Genomic DNA, 14,076 nt, shown 5'->3' with positions numbered 1-14,076 from the left:
AAATGAGAAACCCGCGGCATTTTCAATCAAAACCAATCTGCAGGAAGGCTTTGATACAGTGGAGAGACAAATGAGAAAAAAGGCGAGGGAGCATGAACTGCTTCCAAGACAGCGTCGGGTCGGATTTCCCACTCACGGGGCACAGAACGGGGTCGGGACGCCACCGGCGCCACAGAATGTGGAATGCGGTCTCCGCAACCTTGGAAATCGCCAGGTTTGCCCAGTGCTACTCGATTGTCTTACTGCATGACGGGAAAAGTATGTGGCTTTACCTCTGATTGTTGTATAAGCTATCTCGTAAACTATCATCGGTAGAAAATTTCTTTTGTACTCGTTCGCAATTTTGTCACTTCTTCCCTCCCGTCAGTATCAAATCCCGTACACTGTAAACCCTGAAGAGATTGTGTACGTCAGATAGCCAAAGACTCCCTCAGTATGCCGTCTTGCCATTCAGTCTTAACACCAAGCGAATGTCGAAAGTAGGCCTTTCTTATGGCTTACCCATTCATTGTGACTTATGGTCGAGATCAAGGCCCGGATACTAGGTAGGTGATGCGCCGCGCAAAATTGCAAGATTTTGGCCTCCAATAAGAATACAGACATCTCATTAGCTATTAATGTTAACGGTATTTAATGATGTGCTTTACAGCTCAGACAAAAATGCACAACAACCTTAGAACGAATGATGTCCTGGATCAGTGCTTGGTGTAGAGGACAGTCTGCTGGCAAGCTATGACAAAGACAAGAGCGAGTCAGGACATCGAGAAGAAAATAAAAAAGCAGAAGAGATGGACAGCAGCACAAGCACAATATCCAAACCCGCACTTTTGTACTTTACATGAAGAGGATTGCCTGTTGATCAGGTCTCTTTGAAAATAGTGGAAATAATAGAAATAACTTGGGTAGATCTGACCGCAGTTCAGTGTTATTCTGGCATTTCCAAAGCCCCAAAGACCCCCAAAGCCCCGATTTAGATCCAACAGCCGTAGCGGAACCAGATGGGTTCGATGAGTGTTGGGCAGGGTCGAGAACGGAAGAACGGGGAAGTTTGAAAGAACACTGTCGCGGAATGGGATACAGAGGCTGGGTAAATAGCCCCGCGAGCCGCTGAAAACTTGATGGGCCTGGTCTAGAATGGGATTTCTCAGAATCGGTGTCATAAGGGCGTCTCATCGTTAGCACGAGTCATAGCATCACGTGGATATAGGATGGTGTGAAGGACGTTGCTGTCCTCTCAACCAGGCTAGAGAAATATGGACATGGTGTTTCGATGATCAGACCGGTCCAGCCTTAGTCTCACAAGCACGGGCGATTTAGCATGGGGAGTGGAACGTCTATCGCTTTTGGAGTGTGCAGTAGCTGGCATTATTGCGTGATAAATTTTGGGTAATATGGCCGTTTCATGCGATCTATATCTGTTCGCTTCTTCATACGTTCGGCGTCGTAATCGTCAGCGCCATCTCTGCTACCCCATGCAGTCTACAGGGGGATCCCAAGTCAGCTGATGAATTCGAAAATCGAAGGATAGGCACGCTCCCAAAAACCCCGCACGCGGCATAGACCCAGCAAGTCTTTGGATAGCGAAGGGACAAACGAAGGGAGAGTTTGTGTATGAATGAAAAGATAGGTGAGGGGTTTATAGTACTGAACGGCACTTGAAGGGTTGAGTACAGGTGACGATAAACAGGAAAAGTGAAAGTGAGAGGCGAATGCGGATGGAATGGTGGTTGGAGAGGAGATCGCCTCGAAGATCCAGGAGGTGGAGTAGAATAGGTCGGGCGGCAAACATAGCTCGGAATTACCCAGACAGGGAAGGCCGTTCAGAATGAACACGAAGACATGAGTATGCACGAGGAGACAGGGGTGACATGTAAGGCGAGAGGGTCTGGGCTGAGGACAATCCGAGGGTAGCTCTCAGTCTCCAATGAATGCCCTGGACTGGGGGAAATAGACAATGTTGTAAATCGAAAACGCAACTTACCACATTGAGAGTGAGCACGGCGTAGATTTTGATTCCCCCGTGGAAATAGCCAAAGAGTATTGACACCGGCAGCAAAACGAAGTCCACGGGATATCGAATGTAGTGCCCCAGAAGCTTGATAAACTTGCTCATGAGCATCCAAGCTCCGAGTATTTGCATAGCCATTGTATGAGCATAAATGTCCCAATCTACCGTGGCTTTGTGGCACAACAAGAGGAGAAGCAAGTCACCCAACAGCGCTGGGGGCGAGAGTGTCGTCAAGTGAACAGCATATGCACTCCAAGGTTGGCGGCTACAAAAGAAATTAGCATACACAAAACCAACAAAGACCAACAGCAGCTTAATGAGAGCTCAGAATATGTCCAAAGTTGCTAGCAAACGTCTCTGTTTCACTCTGTCTCATTGCGCATCGTGAAACAATGATGTACGCTCCCCAAATATGCTCAGAACGGATTGTTGAGGGCAAGCCAAGAAGGGTAGGTACCCTGAGGGCCTGAGGGATGGTTCGAACAAAGGTAAAATGACAAGGTAAACTTACTACCAAACGTGTTTTTCATGAAACATGCTTGTAAGGTTGCTCCGCCAATTGCTTCGAGACCAGCGTGCACATTGTTTCAGGAACTTCGGGTTATTCTCCAGAGTGGTCAAGACCTCGGCCTCAGGGTGGTACTGCATGTAAGTCTCCCAGCCATGAGAGACCATCCAGCGAGTGATGAAGTTATCGTCGTCTGCGTTTAATTGATATTTGCCAAACCACCATTCCTCGTTTGTGAAAGCGTATGTAAATCCTTCATCTTGAAGAATCTTGGTCCTATACGCGACTGTGCGTCCGGACATGCAGGGCAACCCTCCATCTATGTGCGTGGTGGCTGCGCAATCAAAGTTTCGTCGTTCGAGATACAAGGCCCCAAGATATCCCCAGATGCGCTGGGACATGGTGGGTGCAATAGCACGGCGCAGCCGTTGGCAGGTGACCACACCACCGAACCGCTCATCCTTCTCGAAAGGCGCCAGGATCCAAGGAAGTACTGTGCGTGGCCAACTCACATCGTCATCTGCAAAGACGGTGATTTCCGTGCGTACCTCTGGGATTGCTCGTGTCATCTGGCGGCGTTTGTTCGGGTGCGTCACTGTAAACAGACGAATTTTGGACTTTGAAGCAGGCATCAAGCTCAGCATGTGTTCGGCCTTCTTTCTATTCGCCTCGATCGTGACCAGCAATAGTTCGAAGGGATGATTATCGAGAATTGTCCTTATCGTCTCCACAAGTTCATCGCCGCACCCTTCTAGCGTAGGAAGTATCACCGTGACATCTTGGGCAGTGAGCTCCGGGTTCTCGGGAAGAGGAATGGGCTTGAAAGTCCAGAAAGAAACCAAATTTACCACCAGACGAAAGTATCGGTAGATACTACAGGTCAACCGATTCATCAGCACATGCATCCCAATCGCTCTGGGGCTCAAAAAATGAGTGGGAGGCGGAATCGAGGCGGCAATATGGTCCCAAGGAGTATTGACGTGAATGTCACTTACAAAAGAGCAACAAATGCTCGCAGAAATGGAAATTCCATGATTATCGCAACCTTGCAATCACTTACGGATGGATCACTCGGGATTGAAGGCCTAAGGCCAAGGAAGTTGGATGCGAGAATTGCCTTGATCTGCAATCGATCCGCGCAGAATGAAGTATTGGACCAACGAGTAATGTTCGTGAACCAATACGGCGTTGAACACTAATCTTGCAAAGAACCAAGCAATGTTGGTACGGACGAAAAGTGACAATCCAACAATGGCCTCCTATCTAGAAAGGAAGACGTCAGGTTCGGGGGCAAAGGTGGTGACAGGAGATCTCGGGATGTCCGCTTAGGGGAGGAAGCCCAAGCAAAGTTAACGAATGTCTGAAGTAGAAAAGCTTTCACACTCCGAGGTCATGGGAGCGCTCTGCGAAAGAAAAAAAAATGGATGAGGGCGAGACTGCCAGATCAATTGGTTCCTAGAGAGAGTAAGTGCCAACTACTTATGGGCAGGGAAGCAGCATTTGAGACTTTTTCATTGTTGCAAATGGAGACGCTGGAGCGGCGGAATGGCAAGGAAGGCACATGGTCAAGACCGACATCCAGACAATAAATTGAACCAATCCGTAAAGAGAAATATAAATAAGTTACTCGTGGGCTCCAGTTCCTTTGTCATTTCGAGTGTCATGCAGGTGTATTTTTGCCTCGTGCGTCAGAGACCCTGGATCTAGATGGACTGATGGAGGATAGTGAGGGTGGAGAAGGGATTGGCGGCGGCCCATGCATGCAGCTACGTACAGAGTACTACAGTGCAACAGTAGGCTAGTGCTAGCGATATAGTCCAGAGAGTGGAGACTAGTATTATTGCTGGTAGTGGTGGTGGTGGGTGGTGGGTGGTGGGTGGTGGATTGACTCTCGCAGTAAGATGACGAGACCAAAGTCGAAGCTAGCCACTAGTTCTATTTACTAGAAAATTTGTACTTTACCCGGGAGGTGGGGGGGAGCAGAAATAGGGGATGAGGATTGGAGAGAGAAGGGGGGACGATGGGAAAACAAAACAGAGGCCATGCTAGTATAATTCATGATTCTGGTAAATGCCTCTCAAGTTACTTGAAATGGTGCTCTGGGTGAAATAAAGGGAGTACAGAATGTCCCAACTTAAATGTGTCTACGACGTGCTAAAGAAGCTTGTATCTAGAAACAAGTACACAGACTAGCTACATGGTATGTGGGCGAGTAAGTAAATAATTGAGTACTGGCCACTGTGTTAGGAAAAGACCATGCAGACGAGGAGTCATTTTAGCACTATACTTCCTCTTGCTCTTGCCTCTCGGACATATGGCATTTGTCGCGTCGGAGGTCCAAGCTTACATCCACACATATCTGCCTCCCTCCCTCTCTCCCTCTCTCTTCTCTTAAATCCCTGCAGCAGCCGAATGTTACACTAGAGAATTTATGGACATCTAGTCCCCCCAATCCTTTATTATATTGTTGTGTTCACCCTCATAGCCGACTACGTAATCCGCTCGTAAGTCCATTTACACTACTCCGTACTGAGGTGGCTTTTCGACCATATTCGACAGGCAAGAGACGCCGATGAGCCGACAGCCTAAAACAACTAGGGAGAACAATACTGAGTAGGTGGAGGCGATCAGAGTTTGTTTGTCGGCTGGGGGATCAGCCAACTGAACAAGGAATCACAAGTGGGTAAAGTATAGACTAACCTACTGGCAACGGTAACTTAGAAGGTAGCTACTCCATCAAGTACAGTTCAATAAATTCGATCGCAACCTCGAGCTACTCACTGATACTTTCTCAAGGCCGACCTCGGCTCTTGTCGACCTCCAGTGGCAGGTGCGCCAATTCTTCTCCTGTAAAGAAGTTCCTTCATACCCATCGATGACCCTTGGAACAACCATTGGATACGACCCGCAGCTTTCTCTGCTCAAAAGACATGAGAGAAAATGTATCGACGTAAATTGCAAACGCGAGTACAATGACTATGATCAAAGTGAATTAAAGTCCGCTCACAATGTATATCAGCGGAGAGCAGGAAATCAGAGACCTGATTCAATTCCCTACCATGGATCAAGGAGGTACGAAAGACACTAACGGCTGACAATGGACTTCTATTCCTATCGAGATGCAGCATGGCGCATTCGATCTAAAGGCATCATTAACTATAGTGTTGATTAGTACACAAGTTAGGTGTCTAATTATCGAAATTAAAGTAATTGGTTAGCTACGATCGGGGATTTTACTGAAACAAAATAAGGGATGAGGGGTGAAATATGAAGACGGGGATAGCCGTCCAAGTGAGCAAGGAGGAAAGTGGGAAGACAAAAGCACGGAGTAGAAAAAGAGCCAAAAAGAAATCGAATAAAATAGAAAACAAAAAAGGAGGTGGGGGGGGGAAGGGAGGCTGTTAGGGGGGGAAGGAAAAAAAAGTTATACCAGCTTATTCACGTGCTACTCAGACTTCTGTTCAATTAGACACACAGCCCGCATGACACTGCCGGTATTACCATTACCATTCCGGAGGCGGCATCGGGAGTCCGCTGGTCTTCGGGGCTAAGTTTCTTAAGCATCATCACAGCTATCTATCCCTTTGCTCGAGCTTCAATGTGCACATGGTACCAAAAATTCCTTTCTAAACTGCTAGATCTAGTAGTACTACCTTGCCCTTTGTCAAAATTACTCTAGAGTGGCGACCGATCGATGTCCTGTGCTGCTGTTCTGTACTATGATATTTGGAGAGTACAGGGCATGTTAAATTCACCACTGATGGTTGTTCGAATTAAGCCAAAAGGAAAAGGATTAAATCATGCCTGGGATGTATGCCACTCGACAGTAAGCATTACTATCTCCGAAAGGAAAAGGTAAAAACTTGAATCACTACAAAATTTACTAAATGGTATTTATGGAAGGCATTACTTCTACTTCTAGTGCAGTTCACAGGTTGAATCAATCCAATGGGCCTTGAGATCACTAAGACCTGGAGTGCTTGCTGTCTACCTAGAACTCTGGGCAATTTTTTACTGTGCCCGCAGATCTTAAAGCAGTAGATAATGACCAGACAAATACGATGTGCATTCGCACGAGTATAGGTCGGGGCAAAGTGGCTAAGCGACAACTTCCGGGCGTCCTGGAACAAAGGTCCACAACAAGCGACAGGTATGTTATCCCTTCAAAGCTCATTCAAAGAGGAGTGGATTCCTGACATCTATCAGTGGCGCCTGTGACTATTGAAGATGAACTGACCTAGACAGCCGGTAGTCGAGAACTAGGAGGGAGCACGTACCAACCCGAGGCCCATCCGTGATTCTATCAATATCAACGATGCAGCTTACTCGACCGGCGACTGAGTCTCGAGGGTTTAGCATCTGATGCACTGTTGTCCCGATCGATGGCCTGGAGCATTGGCCCGGAGAGAAAACGAGCTTTTAACTACAATGCCTGGTGGAATGATTTTAATTTATGGTTGACTACTTACATGGTAGATCTGCCTTACTGATCGATTGAACCACAGCTGACGGCATAACCATGCAAACCTCAAAGCTGTAAATGTGCAAGCCAATTGGTGATCCTAGTGGCGATCTCTCAAACCCGTCTGACGAGCCCACCGGCCGCACTCATATGGCCTATGATAGCCTTCACAGAAACAGGTCGTGGAGCCTGGGTGGGGAATAGAGCAACATTAGCATATGCTGATAATACCTCACGTAGTAGTGCTCATAACACTAGTACAAGTCCGTGTTATGTGGTCGATGCTCATGCTATACTCACTACATTCAACAGAATGCGGCTGGGCGACTTCCATTTTTCGGTGGACCATGAGAAAATCAATTGCTATGGTAAAGCCTTGGGTTGAGAAGGGAGCTTGCTCCCATCGCAAGATCGATACTTAGGGGCGGCACATTGATCGCTGGCTTCATGGATTCACATCCAGAGGTTTGACAGATGGCTCGTGCGTGCATCTTGTTTGTGGCAAAACTTGGCCCTTATCCTCCGGTAAAATTACACTTACGTATACTCCGCAGGCGTAATTCCCTTCTTGCCCCAGATAGTTTCAATAGCGGCACAGAAACGGAAATGAAAAAAGCTACCTAGGAGGTAGGTAGTAGTACACTAGTAAGGCAATCGCCTTGGCTGGGAGCAGTTCTAGAACTGCTAGGGACATTGAATTGATGTCGCCTCTCGCCAACTAGATCATTTTTCTACTACTACCAAGCAGGACTTGCAACAAGATTGGGGTCTTTAACCCACTTGCTACACCCTTGGCTTGTCCGTTCTCGGAGCCCACCAGTCTGGTCACCCTTCTATGGTGTAGGTTATACATGAGAACCGACGTTACTTATCTCGCTGCTGGGAGTCTTGGCCTCGATACTCTTATGCAGTTACGTTGGAGAGCAACACAAGTAATTGAGTTGTTACCAAGTCAGACGGCGTTTTCGTAGAATTCATCTCTTAATAGTATAATCAGGACCGCTGTTCACACTTTAGCTCCAAATATAGAGCGACTAGTATTGTGCTGTACAGACCACAGACGTAGCATAGAGATGCTTCAAGGATCCACCCATTTTCCTTGCTCTCATTGAACCGCTTCTGCGTTTGCTTATCATAACATGAACGTGCGGCCCGAGCTCCACCTCTTGTCTAAGGATAGACTCGCATTATCCCAACAATTCTGGCTTGGCGCACAACAATTCTGTGGGCTTTTCGTGATCGTGCAATCGTATGTCTGTTATCTAGGGATGCCTTCTTTCCGCAGACTACTCCCGGAATGGCAGTTGCATGGACAATGGATGGATCCTACCTTTCCTTGCTAGTGTGCTAGGTGAATTGTAGCCCGCCAGCCTTACTAGTGGCTGCAGATGGAAGTGGATGCTCCTGCAAGTCACCTTAAACGGTTATGTGCTTCAGAACTCGGCGGGGCTGTTGCAGGCTTGCAGATAGTGTCACGTACTCAACAGAAAGCTTCCAAGCTAACCTGGTATTCTCTTAACGGTAAGTGAGAGCAAAGTGTTCTATGATTGAGCAGTCGAATCTAGTTGCGAAAAATGTTTGTATTTGTTGTGATGGGAGATTTACGGACTCCGAGGACTGCCCGACTGACTAGGCCCGGTATAGAAGTGAGTGTTTTTACCAAATGACAGCGCAATAAATTCTCGTATATTACCGCCCGTGTATGGACTTCGTCTTGACTCGGCACTAAATACGGTTCGGAGGATTACACGAACATCCGGAAGATGTAGCCAGACACGTACTGTACATAGTACGTCCGTGCGGGTCAAGTCTGCCGATTTGCTGCTCGACCCTTTTCGAGTGCTCTGCATGTACAGTACGGTACTGTACTTAGCTCATTCCTCTTGGCTCTAGGTAGTCAGAAATCCGTTCGTTCAACTGAGGTGACAGGGGTTTAGTGATCTAATGAGTATTTACAAGTTCTAATTAATGAGTCCTGTTTTGATTTCTCCTCGGTCAGTTACCACAACTTTCACAGCAAGGGCGTAGAGCTGATCTGCCTAACATGACTTGCCCACGGTGTGGCTTGGACATATAGGCGAGTAAAAAAGACGCGTACAGGACATATCTCGGCTGCTGCACGGACATATCTGGTATTATGTACTAGACTCCGTCTCTCTCCACATATACCCGGAAATGACCGAGGAAGTATCCATTCCGGCGCGCCCACAACAATTCGCTGCTCGTATGTTGTGATGGGCACCCTGAGTACGTACAGAAAGAAGTCGCGAATCGGGTCATATTAGTCAGGTCGTATTAGTCAGCTGTTGTTATACAGAGCATGCAGTACTACAGGGTATGAGTTAAAGGTTGGTGTTCAGTGCTTGTACTAGTAGCTAAATAAGAAGGTTGAAATCTTATCTAATCACACATCCCTCGATGTTGTCCAATTGATTCGTGACCAGGTTCATGATTCAGTGTGAGGATTGGCTACTAATAAGCTAGGTTTTGCACAACACATAATATGCCGTGCTCAGAAAATTAAGTAGCCTATCCACCAGAGATTTCAAATAGCTCAATATGTACTGTATTGTGCATAGGTGTGTGCAGACATCCTGACCTTCAAATGAAATAGTTTACATGTCATCTACCGGCGGATGCTTGTAACAAGAGTGAGATGCATACTTAGCCCATTATCAACGGACGCCGGTTTGCCTATCAAGGCTATATTAATGATCACCGAAGTGCTCACTGCGACCTGCCTCAGAGGCCTAAACTTCTATATGAAGTGCCGCTTACACTGGCATTATCTTTTACCCGCATACCAAGGTCGCGCTTATCAGGAAAGTATGACAGATTCCGTTCCCCATCGATCAACGAGGGAGATGACATGCAGCGTATGCGGTCGATCAGCACGCCAGCCGTGTTTATACGACACCACTCGATCTAGCTATCCGAATCCGTACTTATCTAGACTCGAGGTGAAAATATGCGCAAGCTGATATCACGCAACTTTGCTCGGGTATGAGAAAGGGGCCTATGATTCACTCGGCCGTGGCTTTGTTAAATAAATTGCCGGGAATAGCTTTCCAACGTAGGCCTCGTCTTACAGAGCGATACACTCGGTAGACCTACAGTCTTCAGACTGACTCCGTTTGAGTGATAATATCTTCTGGTGAGGGCGGACTGTGCACATTTTAGCGCAGCCTAGTATTTAGCGCAGCCTAGTACTTACTGGTGGGATCCTCTTCCATGTAAGTTACAGTACGCAGTACATACCCATACAAGAATACTCGTATGTAGGAGTAAATGGGGGGGCCGCACATGCTATGGGGCAATTCTTTGCTGCAAGTGAACCCGCTTCCACAATAAGCGTCCGATTGTTGGCAGAACACTGCAAAGCCTGCGGCCTGCACGTTACGGATTCGGCAGCGATGAGCGAGGGGAAACTGACTACTCCGTAGTCGTTAGACTAGGTTGGCACTATTCATTTATCTAGACGCCGTGGACCGGCTATTCAGGAAGCTTGCTGCCTTTAGACAGACACATAGCACTCCTAGTCATGTTCCGAATTTCGGCCAAGCTTGAGTGAATACCTAGTGATTGATAGCAGAAATGCATGGCATTACTAACCAAACAGAAGACGTACAGGGAACGGTCCCAACGAATGCAGATGAGTGGCAGGGCAGACACGGTTTACTTAAGAGTCCTCGTACATACAGCATTGTAACGTGGGGTGCAAATTGATCTACTTCCAATGCCGACAAGCCACACCACTGCGAGTACGGGCATTCATACTCTATTACTCTTTCTATAGGGCTTTTGGACTTCCACATGATATCTCCATTCCAAATGTGGAGTGTCAGGTTGGTCCTCCGTAAGCTTCATGCTGTGTCTTGCAATATCCTCAATAAGGTGGTGATCAAGTGCAAAGATTGAAGACGGGTGATTTGTGGCATTGCATGTATAACTACCGGATAGCATGGGCCGGGATTGAGCAGGGCGTTAGGCAACCCGCTTCAGCCTGCTCTCTCTAGCTACTACATGAGCATTTGTAGTATTTGCTATTGGGGGGCATGGGGGTGCTACGGGTCACTGAAGCTTGGCCAAGTCATCTGTGGTTTCCCAGTTCCCTCACAGAGAGGCGTTCTAAGTTCAACTTGCTTCGCAAATATACGAGTGGTACGGAGTAGATGGCAGCTACTGCAGCAGGATACCACTCTGGTCGTTCCACTCCACTACGGAAAATGTAGTACCTACTCCACGAACTGCGCACTCATATCCTGAATTTGTCTTTTTAGCATCCCTCTTCTTTTAACCTCCAATTTGCGAAAGCCGTGAAAATTCCTGGGGGAAGAATTACCAGGCGGTGTCCGGACCGACATTTGTACATACAGTACCATGATTAAGCACCAAGCTACTTACAGTACGATACAATAACCGAATCAAAGCAGCAGTCCGCAGCGATCCTGTCAACCTCTTTTGGCCATAAATCACAATCGATTGACGGATGTTTTTGGACTGGAGAGTCATGCATGTGCAAATTTACAAGTTGACTCCAATACAACAACAAGCTGGGTAACTAGTTCCATACTGTATTGTACGCACTGTACTATACATACATTCCGATTGGGGTACCGTAGATCTGCCGGCTTCTTCTAGTCTCATCTGCAACTACATCATATTCATAATCTTCCAAGGCGGACGAGACATGACTATCTGATAATTACTATGGCTACTATGCTACATACCCCAATTCCATTTATCGGCAAGCAGCGCCATAGGGATGGTCCGATTTCTTCTTCTATCTCGAGAATGAGTGCTCATCAGTCCCCATTGATGAAGGCTATACAGGAGTATAGGAGATGCATGATCTGTCTGAGGTGTGACGTCAGTGCTCGCATATCGGCTTAAGAACATGTCCTCCCCCCCTGTCATGGTTCCCGTCGTCCGTTCACAGCATCAGCGGAAATGCAGTTAAACTCCCCCCGTACACTAATGTATTGAGCATGTGCATCAGCAGGGCAATCCCCAGCCAATCTGCAGGTCTCTTTCTAGAAGATATCATTTCTTAGCGTTGGGGGTGCATGTCGAGTACTAGCTGCCTATTCTGTTCATCTTTGCCCCCACCTTAGCTGTCAGGTTATTCTGCCGACTTGGCTTTTCACGACTTGCTAGTTTTCATATATATTGATTGATTTATCATCAAAGGCAGGTCCAGTTTTGCCTGCATGTGCGCACATATAGGAATGTGCAGCAATACGGCAGAATACATTTGTTCCTGCCTGTACTGCAGGATTCTTCGAATCCTTCCCATGCGAGCATAAGAGTTCATTACTAAGGTGTATCCCAAGGCTTTACTCCGACTCCGAGGTCCAGTTGAGCCAGAGTCGTAGTGCAAACAAACGAGTTGCAATATACGTACGCCAGCATCGAGGCTAACAAACGTGTGAGTAAATCAAACAACATATGATGGAGTCCATAACCAAGCTGTGGGATTAAACTCCACAACAAACTCCACCACTCCAAAAAGACCTACAGCCCCATACAGGTCGAAATCTCCTTCTAACCCCTGAATTCCACCGGAGTCCTCATCTCTTTCCTCAGCAAGATCCCAAGCCCCCACCTGTTGTCCATCACGAGCAAAGCAGACGGTTACATCAACTCTATTTTTATCGCATGACTGTCGAAACAACATTCCTAGGCCAACCGTTTCTCCTTCGCGGAATTCACTTGTAAAAGGCTTCCCGCCCCAGGAGTCATTCACAAAGCGACAGCCATCATCAGAGAAGACGCCGAGACTCCCTCGCTCCCAGCCGGGAGACCTCCAAGATGGATATGGCTTTGCCACATATCCAATAGCGAGCCCGCTAGATTCGGCAGGCCTGCTGCTGGACCTTGCGCCGAGGCCTAGTAATTTGACTTCGAAGTAGATTGACTTGACCATATTTGTGCGAAGAGGGGAGTCGATCAGAGAGAAGTAAAGAGGCAAGTTAGTTGTCAGTATAGAGTCATTGTTTCCGTGGCCCGTGGAGCCCGTCCAACGACCCTGATGAGCAACATGCACATTGCCATGAAACTCCAACGGCCATACTGGGGTCAAATCATAATGCTCCACAGATCTGTAAGCAGCAACGGATGGCACCGCTGGGGGATCTAGTGGGTGTGCATCACAGAACTCGTGCGCACGCAAAGCGTCATGGGAGGAGGCATTGCCAGTAGATGAGTAAAGGTAACTCGCTGCTGGTGGAGGCAAGCTATCTTCTTCTGGAGACTCTTGCCAGTTGTGGTATGGAGAAGGAGCCGGAGGCTGTAGGAATGTGTTCGCCGACGATGAAGCGACAACATATGCATAATCCGGCGGGGACTCCTGGCATACGTTCTTGGGTTGTTGATTCATTTGAACACTCGAATCGAACTTTCACTTATATGTCACGTTTGATACTTCGTATATCGTCACCCTCTGCCACCTTGCTGTCTGTTCTCTTCTTGAAAAATGCGTCACAAAATGATCAGAAGAGTGAGCCGATATTCAAACATCCAAATATTTTGATTGCCACACCACTATGGTATGTAGTCATAGCACAGTTGAAGTTGATGGCCGATAGAGGCTTGGACTTGCTCCGTGGGTGGCAGATGAGTGTGTGGGTCTCGGCAGGGCTCCTTAATACATACTGTAAAGTTATTTGTGTGGTTCTTCAGGCCCCACCTCCGGGGTCAGCTGTATGTCACATGCACCCGTACAGTACAGTACAGTACAGTACAGTACATTGTCTTGAACGAACTCGATAATCAAGAAATGCGGAGAGATTTATCATCAATCGCCCTGAATATCGATCTGCACACGTAATTTGAAAACTCATTGCAACACCTTCTGGCTCTGCAGCTTATGTTTCATGCATATGATGGAATAGAAAAGACTTGCCCCTTGTTTGCCGTCTCCCCTTACGCGCTCATCTCACTCGGTTGCACTCTCCGGTCCCTTACATGAATCTTTAAAAACCACTACTTATACTACGAGTATGTACAGTATGTATGTACTATCTAACTGCTCACTAAGTTAGAGCGTGCATGCATCAATGCCCAATGAGCCCGGCAGAGTCTTCCTACGTTGTGAAA

The 14,076-nt window shown here is 47.3% G+C and overlaps 2 protein-coding genes across 2 annotated transcripts; both read right to left on the bottom strand.

The window, feature by feature from the left end:
- Positions 1-1,365: 1,365 nt before the first annotated feature.
- BO86DRAFT_308185 (glycosyltransferase family 2 protein) lies at positions 1,366-3,549 on the bottom strand (the record flags this gene model as incomplete). The annotated part of the gene is made up of 4 exons (XM_025667768.1): positions 1,366-1,479; positions 1,982-2,273; positions 2,520-3,389; positions 3,512-3,549. 4 exons carry the CDS (start codon positions 3,547-3,549, stop codon positions 1,366-1,368), a joined length of 1,314 nt encoding a protein of 437 aa, XP_025529864.1.
- An 8,601-nt stretch (positions 3,550-12,150) lies between these two features.
- Positions 12,151-13,855, bottom strand: BO86DRAFT_24592 (SSH4 family protein). Its single transcript, XM_025667129.1, has one exon. It carries the CDS (start codon positions 13,355-13,357, stop codon positions 12,416-12,418), a length of 942 nt encoding a protein of 313 aa, XP_025529863.1. The 5' UTR covers positions 13,358-13,855; the 3' UTR covers positions 12,151-12,415.
- Positions 13,856-14,076: the final 221 nt, after the last annotated feature.

This window comes from Aspergillus japonicus (assembly GCF_003184785.1).
Source record: "Aspergillus japonicus CBS 114.51 unplaced genomic scaffold BO86scaffold_11, whole genome shotgun sequence".
Classification (NCBI taxonomy): domain Eukaryota; kingdom Fungi; phylum Ascomycota; class Eurotiomycetes; order Eurotiales; family Aspergillaceae; genus Aspergillus; species Aspergillus japonicus.
This window is presented reverse-complemented; position numbering and strand designations above follow the sequence as displayed.

Bases quoted from the DNA above. Each gene is read 5' to 3' on its own strand.
- BO86DRAFT_24592 (XM_025667129.1), bottom strand. From the start codon at position 13,357: ATGAATCAACAACCCAAGAACGTATGCCAGGAGTCCCCGCCGGATTAT.